This window comes from Tupaia chinensis, unplaced genomic scaffold (assembly GCF_000334495.1).
Source record: "Tupaia chinensis unplaced genomic scaffold, TupChi_1.0 Scaffold142262_1, whole genome shotgun sequence".
NCBI classification, from domain to species: domain Eukaryota; kingdom Metazoa; phylum Chordata; class Mammalia; order Scandentia; family Tupaiidae; genus Tupaia; species Tupaia belangeri.
The window spans coordinates 126,742-136,244 of record NW_006202111.1 but is presented as its reverse complement, the minus strand read 5'-3'; the positions used below and the strand labels follow the sequence as shown (position 1 = coordinate 136,244).

The window sequence follows — 9,503 nt, the reverse complement described above, 5'->3', positions numbered from 1 at the left end:
AACAAGCAGAAGTAGCTATATAGATATCAATAAGATAGACATTGAGTCAATTACTAAAAAGGGACAAATAAGGTCATTATATAATAAGGGAGCAATTCAGCAAGAGCATATAGCAATTATAAATATAGAGGCACTCAAATATATAAAACAATACCATCACACCTGGACCTAAAAGAAGAGACATACTCTAACACGATAATAGTTATGAAATTCAACATATCACTCTCAGTATTGGACATGTCATCCGGATAGAAATCAATAGAAATATCAGGGTTCAACTGCATCACAATGGACCTGACAGACATTTACATAAGATTTTACTCAACAGCCACAGAATACACTCTTCTCATCAGCACACTCAATATCTTTAAAGATCATCATCAATTAGGCTATTAAACAAGCATGAAGAACTTTATAAAAATAGAAATCACGTAAGTATCTTTTCTGACCACAATGCCATAAAATTAGAAATCAACAATAAGAATTGTGAAAAAATATACAGCAATATCAAAAGTAAATACATGCTCCTGGATGAATATAAGATCAATAAAAAATATTAACAAATTTAAAACTTCTTTTGAAACAAATTAAAATGGAAAACACAACATACCAAAACCTATAGGATACCGCAAAAGCAGAGCTAGGAAGAAAGTTTATAGCAATAAGTGCTCAAATCAAAAAAAGAAAGAAAGATGATAAAAGAAACAACTAACAGCACATCATCAGGAGTCAGAAGTAAAGAACAAATTGAATTCAAAAGTCATAGAGGAATGGGACCAGCAGATGGTTTAATAGCTACATCGCTGAACTCCCATGTAGACGACTGTGGTTTGAGTCCCAGACCTGGTGACTTAAACTCATGCAAGGAGCATGTAAGCGCATGCCCAAGATCCCGAGAGGAGAATGGAAGAGAAGGGATTGCGGTGTGGCCATCTCCCCTGGGGAGTGATTTCTCGCTTTCAGTCTCTCTGTCTCTGTCTTTCTGGTGAGTGTATACACCCTATAGGAAAAATCTCTCCAAAAGAAAAAAAAAAGTCATAGAGGAAGAAAAAGATCAGAGTAGAAATAAATAAAATACAGATTAAAAAATTAATGCAAAAGATTAACAAAAGGAAAAAGTCTTTTTCTGAAACAATAAACAAAATTGACAAAGTATTAGCTAGACTAAGGAAAAAAGACAGAAGACCCAAATAAAAATCAATAATGAAAAAAAAAAAGATATACCACAGAAATACAAAAGATCATTAGAGACCAACAAACCAGAAAACTTAGAGGAAATGGATAAACTCCTTGATACATACAGTTTATTAAGATTTAACCAGAAAGAAATACAAAGCCTGAACAGGTAAATAATAAGTAACAAAATTAAATCAGTAATAAGGATCTCCTCCCAACCCACCACATTAAAAAAAAAAAAATCCAGATGGCTTCACTGCTGAATTTTACAAATCTTTTGAAAGCTAATGCTAATCCTTCTCAAACTACTATAAAAGATTCAAGAGAAGGGAATCCTACCAAACTCAACTCATTTTACAAGTCCACCATTACCCTGATACCAAAAGCACACAAAAACACAATAAAACTACAGACCAGGTTCAGGTCAGCCCATGGCATGGTGGTTAAAGCAGTTGGATCCCACATGGCTGACTGCGTGGTTCAAGTTCCAAAGCTGCTGACTTGAGAAACACCCTGGACATGTGTGCACGTGTGTCCAAAATTCTGAAAGGAGTGAGAAATAGAGGAGAAACATTTCAATGTATTTATCTTTTTAAATATTTTTTCCTTTTCAGATTCTCCATCTCATTCCACAAACCATACTGCTTTTGAATTCTGCATCAAAGCAAAAAGCAGATTAGAACATGGAAAAACAATTAGCTTTCTCCCACAGGGAAGAGACAACTTTCTCAGGGATAAGAATGTGTTAGTGTGTCATTCTGACACAATAATGAATTATAATCATCCTCATACTTCCATGAAGTAGTTACTATTAATTTGAAGAATATAATATTTTCTTTTGTCCTAAATAATAGAAACTGACTCTGACTTACTTCAGCAAAACTAAGAAAGAGTTTAAGAGAAAGATGCAAGATAATATAATGGGAAGGAGATATAATGTGCTAAAACAGTCACTGCAAACAAGTTCAATGTTTGGATTTTTATGTCATAAGAACATTCTAATCTTGGTTCTCTAAAGGAAATAATAGACATATGGAAAGGGTAGCAGACAACTAAGAAAAAAGAGCAAAGTGAGGTAAAGTGGTTATTAAAAACCTGGACTCTAGATTAAGGTTTTTTAATTTAAAATTCTGGGCCTACCATTTACTTTCTTTTTTATTTCTACTTTCAAATTGACACATAATCATTATATATATTTATTCATCACACCATGATGTTTTTATGTATGTATATAATATGTAATTATCAAATCAGAATAGTTAGCAAATTCATCACCTCAAAATGTATCATTTCTTTGTGTTGAGAATATTGAAAATCCTTTCTTTTTTAGAGAGATCTTTGCTAAAGGGCACATGTGCTCACTGGAGAGACAGAGAGAGAGAGAAAGCAAGAAATCACCCTCCAGGGGAATGAACATGCCACAATCCCTTCTCCTCCATTCTCCACTCGGGATTTTGGGCATGCACGCACATGCCCTTGGCATGGGTTTTAAAGTTGCCGGATTGGAACTCGAATCCTGGTTGATTACCTGGGAGTCCATCGATGTAACCGTTACACCATCTGCTGGTTGAAAACCCTTGAAATATACAATGTTATCAACTGTAGTCACTCTATTGTGCAATAGTACACTAGAATTTGCTCCTCCTGTCTATTACTTTGCATCTATTGACCAATTATCCTTCGTCCTCCTCGGCCCCATACTCTTCTCAACCCCCAGTAACCACCACCCCCCTCTCTATTTCTGTGAGATCACTATCTTTTACATGCCACAAAAGAGCGAGGTATTTGTCTTTCTATGCCTGGCTTACTTCACTTAACATAATGATGTCCAGATTCATTCATGCTGCAAATGACAGGATTGTATTATGTTTTATGGCTAAATAAAACTGCATTGCTGAAATGTTCTCTATTCATTCATCTATTGATAAGCATGCTGATTCCACACCTTGGCTCTTGTGAATGGTGCTGCAATATTAAACACGGAAGTGTAGGCATTTCTTTGGCATACTGATTTCACTTACTTCAGATATATATCTAGTTATGAGATTGGAGATCATATGGTAATCTTATTTTTAGTTTTTTTGAGGAACCTCCATACTATTTTCCATAATGACTGCTTAATATGCAAATTTCCTAGAGGAAAAGTCTTATTGGTCTTGCTTAAATCATGGGCTTGCTTTTTGTATTATTACATCAGCTATTTATTTCTAAAATAGTCCTGCATAAAAAACAAATTCAAGCCCAGCTGTGGTGGTGGCACAGGTTGTATAGCACCACTTAGTGATACTGGAGCCACATAGGCGACCTGGGTTTGGATTCTGGATAGACCTAAAGAAACTGAATGTGCTCCTGTGAGCCTGTGACTCTGGCTGGCTAGAAGGCTCACAGCACAATGAGACCCTTTCAAGAGTACCTGTCTCTCTCTTTCTGTCCAGAAATAAAGAAACTTGGGGCCAGGAGGTTGCATAGTGGTTAAGGCACTGGACTCTCACATGGTGGACTGCGGTTTGAGTCCCGAACACAGTGGCTTGAATGTTATGCTGAGTGCAGGTGTGTGTGTGCACCCAAAATCCCAAGAGAAGAATGGAGGAAGGGGATTGCAGCATGCCCATCCCTGTGGGGGGGAGATGATTTCTCTCTTTCTGTTTCTCTGTCTTTCCAGTGAGTGCACATGCCCTATAGCAAAAATCTCGCAAAAAGAAAAAAAAGAAAGAAACTTAATAAAATATAAAAAATAAGTAGTTTGAATCAATAACCATCTATTATTATTTATAAATCTGTAGACTGGAAAGTTCTTACCTTGGCTGAGCTCACTTATACTATGACAGCCATTTGTGAGCAAGGTAGGCAGCTCTGCTAACCCTCACTGAGCTCTCTCACAGGTTTGGGTGTTAACTGGCTGCATGTTGATCTCTCAGATTCCTCTGGGCTAACCTCAGCTTGTTCTCATGACAGAGGCAGGAGTCTAAGAGAGAGAGGAAGTTACAATGCTGCCTGAGGCTCAGAGCTAGCATTCTCCCATCACAAAGCTATTTCAGATTCTGGGGGTGGAAAAATAGACCTCTAAATGGAAAATCTGTAAAAAAAAAAAAAAATTGCATTGCAGAGAGGGGGTGGATATAGAGATAGGCAGAGAATTTGAGACAATTTTGCTATTAACTGACCCTAGTCCTAGGCAGTCACTGTCTGAGGGGGCTATAGCAGAATGACTGACACGCTCAGGTGTCATGAGGGCCCCTGTTGTGGTAGAGGGCAGGACACTATGATTATCAGCGCTGCTGGTGCATATGATCAGAAGATCTTTGCCAAAATAGGAGTGGGGTCCTGTTACTGAAAGAAAATAGAATGTACACAAAGCAGCAAACCAAGAAATGTCCAAAACAAAGTGAATTATAAATGAATATGTTTTAAAATATTTTCGTATGAAGATATTGAACTGATTCAATGTTTTATTTCTGAGTGAACTAAACTTGAAGCAACTAAGGAAAATAGCATTACTCAGAGGCCCAACACTTTCATAGCAATAGGCTGTAACAACATTTGGGTTTAATCACTACATATTTTAAATCCAGTTCTTTCAAGTTTCCTCTTTGCTCTTTGTCTATGATCACCTACTTCCAATGAGGCCAATACTTTCCAAACATTCTTCTCACAGCAGCCTTCACCTCCTTGTTCTGCAGGCTGTAGATGAGGGGATTCAGCATGGGAGTGAGCACACTGTACTGCAAAGAGAAGATTAACTCCAAGGGAGAGCCTGAAGCCGGCATGAGGTAGCGTAAACCCGCTGAGCCAAAATACATGATCACCACAGTGAGGTGGGAGGAGCAGGTGGAGAAGGCCTTACTTCTGCCTGTGGTGGAGCTGATGCTCAGAATGGTAGAAACAATGCAGACATAGGAAGATAAAATCAGGAGAAGAGTTACAAAGGCAAGCATGATAAAAGACCAGAGCATGACAGTGATATTGGTTGAGACATCAGAGCAGGAGAGAATGAAGAGAGGGGGAAGCTCACAGATATAGTGATGGATAGTTCTGTGCTCACAGAAGTCCAAATTCACAGCTAGAAGGATGTTGATGAGTGAGTTCAGGAAGGTCAGGCCCCAGGAGCCCCACACGAGCCCCTCACAGAGTCGATTGCTCATCATCTGGCCATAGAGCAGAGGGTGGCAAATGGCAACATAACGATCATAGGCCATGACTGCAAGCAGGCAGGCCTCAGTGGCCCCAATAGCAAACACGAAGAAGGCCTGGATCAGGCATCCCTCTACAGAAATTGTTTTTGTCTTAGACATGAGATTCTCCAGCATTTTGGGCACAGAGATTGATGAATAGCAAAGATCCAGGAAAGAGAGATGACCCAGGAAGAAGTACATAGGGGAGTGGAGGTGAGCATCGGCCATCATCACCAGCAGCATCATTAAGTTCCCTGTCAGGGTTAGGAGGTAAATCACAAGGAACAGCACAAAGAGCACAGCTTGGACCTGGGCATCAGTGGACAGCCCAAGGAGGATGAACTCAGTGATGGCACTGAAGTTTCCCATTGCTACCTAGTGGAACTTCTCTTGGAATGCAAGAAAGAAAAATAACAAATTTTCCTCTTATATCAAGAAAGAAAAATAATAAATTTTCCTCTTATATCTCCAATTTATTCAATGCTTATTTTCCTACTTTAAGTATATTATTTTTTGATTACTTTGGAATCCAAACTTCATTAACTGTTGGTCCAGACTCTATAACATTATATAAATATATATATATATATTTACACACACATACATAAATAGATGTAGATAGACAGATGATAGAGTGATAAATAGATGACAGTTTTTGCCATAGGGCATGTGTGCTCATCAGAGAAAGACAGAAACAGAAAGTGAGAAGTCATCCACCAGGGGGGATGGCCACACTGCAATCCCTTCTCAGGAGTTTGGGCACACACAAAAACACCTGGTGTGATTTTCAAGCCACCAAGTCTAGTACTCGAACCATGGTCGGCCATGTGGGAGAACCATGGGTTATTCTGAGTAAGCTCTGTCTTCCTGCATGAAATCCCTGGTATAAGTCCCCTGTATTGAAAAAATGCAAGCAAGGTTGAAATACAAGGGTTCTGGAAAAAGATTTCATTGTAGAAATTTGTTGTAAAAGTTCTTGTCTTTTGTTCCTTACCCTGTCCTGTACACTATAATACATGCCTCACTGGTGGGCAGAGATGGGGGATGGTTACAATGGCAGAATAGCCCACTATCCGGAGTTCATAGAAGGGAGGTATTGGATTAGGAGCACTAATATGATAAGGGGGTTGAAAGTTACACTCTGTATCATCACTTCAGCCCTTGATACCCTGGATAGCTCTCAGACATGGTTTTCTGATTTCCCACAGGTTCTCAGGAAATGTCCATGTTTTGCTTCAGGGAGGTGAGAAGAACAGGGCATGGGGAATAAAAATAGGCTTGGGGAAAGATACAAAAATCCTATTTCTACTATGTATTTATTGTGTGAACTTTGTCAAACTTTTAACAAAAGGTTTTAACTTTTAACTTTCCTCCCCCATTTTCCTCAAATAAAATAAGGATAACAGTATTATTTTCAAAATTGTGAGAATTTGGTTAGATAGCTTATGAACACTGCTCAGCAGTAAATTAAATGCACCATCAATCTTACATTTCCAATCTGTTTACAACCCTTAATTTAATTGCCCAATATCTCCTCAAAGATAAATAAAAATAAGGAAACAGAAATAAGATATAGGTAAGAAGCAAGAATCGCAGTAATGGTTTGCTTTGTGAGTGAAGCAAGTTGGGTTATAGAACTCAAAAGAGAAAGAAAGAACTATAGCAGGGAAATGAAGTATTGAGAGAGGGAGAGAAGGAAGGAAAATAAGAGACTGGGAGACAGCCAGGAGAAACAGGTGATACCTTGTTCTGTCTTCTGCAACTGAAAAGACTATCCCGCTTCTCTGCCTTGATGGGCAAACAGGTTTGACCTTAGGAAACCGTCACACAGCTATCCTAGTCTAGGGACAGATAATCCCTTTTTTTCTGGGAATATCTTGAAAAAAGGGGATCATATTAACTGAAGAGGAATCCCTTCCGGCAAAATACTCAGAGCCATTTCTGAACACAGACTTACTCATGCACTCCAAACAAGAGATCCATTATAAATCAAGAAGCTACAATCCTAGTCAGTTATTTGAGCACCTTGTTTCATACTGTTTCTTTCCTAGTCACACATTGATTTTTTTCCCTTTATAGCTTCCATACTATCCTAAGTACCGTACCTGAGCGTTATTATGGAAAAAAAGGGTTCTCAGGTCTAACCAACAAAATGTACCTTTAGGTATAAGTAGGCAATAGGAGGGTAGAGAATTGGATCCCAGAAGATACCTGAATTGGTGGCTTGAATTCCTTGGTGACACTGACTGGAGCCAAGTTTCCAACTCATTAATTTAGCTTTTCTTTTTTTAATATATTATTGTTATCCTATGTATTTTTGTTTTTGTCTTTTGTATATTCATACTCCTAAATGTATGACATTGTTTCATTATTAGTCCCTGCAAGGTCATCTTTATTCATTTTTATGCTCACTGCACAACCTCATTTTTTTTTAATTTGACTGTGCTCTTGAATATTGTTGGTTTGTATGTAAAAGGTATTATATAAGCAGAATACTCCAATTTTTATATTTTCCACTCATCTCTGTGGTTTTAACATCTTATAACAATAATGTCTCTAGTCTACCATTTTGCGGGGTTTTTATTTTTTACTTAATTTATTTATTGTAAGACAATTTTTTTCTATAGAGTGTGTGTGCTCACCAGAAAGACAGAGAGATAGAAAGCAAGAAACCAACCCCCCCCCCCAGGGGGAATGGTCACACCACAATCCCTTCTTCTCCATTCTCTTCTCAGGATTTTGGGCACGCGTGCACATATACCCGGCATGAGTTTGAAATTGCCAGGTCCAGAACTCAAACAGCAGTTGGCCATGTGGGAGTACAACATAACCATTACACCATCTGTTGGTCCTTTATTTACTATTATTTTTCAATGTGCAGTAGGGCACGTGCACTCAATAGAGAGAGAAAGAAAAAGTGAGAAAACAAGCCACCAGGTCTGGGACTCCAACCATAGTCTGCCATGTGGGAGCCCAGTGCCTTAATCACCTTGCCACCTGCTGGCTGCTAGTCTACTGTTTTTAACTGTTGCACGGTGCTCCATGGTATGTATCCATCAACATATCTCATCTTTATACTTTTCTTGTTGATTCCCATAATTTGATTCCAAGTTTCTAATTCCATTCCACAAAAAAAAAAAAAAAAAGGAAATTCTTATGTGTACTCTTTTATAGACCATATGTAAATTTGTGGACTTACAAGGACAACTAAAGCTATTTAATTTATGACATATATTATTTCTAGCCAGTGGAAAAGGAATTAATATTTATAAATATTGTTGCCTACATGACTATAAATATATAAAAGAATACAGCTAGACATCATAATACACTAAATAGAAATAATTAACAGTTAAATAAAAAAACACAAACTAAGGAAATAAGAGATGATATATGCAATTAAGCAGTTAAATCAAAACAGAACATCTACATGCTATAGGAAAAAGGCTGACAGATTTTTTTATAAGTATTTTATTTATTTATTTATTCATTTATTTGTTTGAATTTGACCAGAGAGGGACAGAGTGAGAGAGAGAGAAAGAGAAAGTGAGAAAGCAAGCTGCCAGGTCCAGGACTGGAACCACAGCCAGCCATGTGGGAATCTAGTGCCTCTATCCACCATGCCATTTGCTGACCCCAAAGGCTGACTTTTTTTTTTGTAGAGGTTTTTACTATAGAGCGCATGTGCTCACAAGAAAGACAGAGAGACATAGAAAGCGAGAAATCACTCCCCAGGGAGGATGGCCACACTGCAATTCCTTCTCCTCCATTTTCCTCTCAGGATCTTTTTTTTAACATCCTGCCTCTCTATTGTTCACTGCTGTCTTTATCCTCTTCTCTCTCTTTTTTTTTTTATACTTTGTTTTTTATTATAAATTTTTTTTTCTCATCACAACACACATATGAATTTTCCATCCAAAATACACTGTGCATTGGCTCAATCAAGCACATCAACATATATGTTCTCAGCAAATGATTTCCCAATTTTTGTGTCCTGCATACCTTGCCTTTTGTTTTGCCATCCTAGGTTCCCCATCCCCACCCTCTGCCATGTCCCATCTTCCTCCTGCATTGTCCCTGACATTCATGATTGCCCTCAATGGCTTCCGCCCCCCCCCCCATTCAATTGTTCTACCAATGAACTCAATTTGTCTA

At 38.2% G+C, this 9,503-nt stretch overlaps 1 protein-coding gene across 1 annotated transcript; it reads right to left on the bottom strand.

Annotated features, from left to right (window-relative positions):
• Positions 1-4,787: 4,787 nt before the first annotated feature.
• LOC102486418 (olfactory receptor 8S1) lies at positions 4,788-5,717 on the bottom strand. The gene has a single exon (XM_014582093.1). The coding sequence runs from the start codon at positions 5,715-5,717 to the stop codon at positions 4,788-4,790; it is 930 nt and encodes a 309-aa protein (XP_014437579.1).
• Positions 5,718-9,503: the final 3,786 nt, after the last annotated feature.

Excerpts from the sequence above, each read along its gene's own strand:
- LOC102486418 (XM_014582093.1), bottom strand. The coding sequence starts at position 5,717 with ATGGGAAACTTCAGTGCCATCACTGAGTTCATCCTCCTTGGGCTGTCC.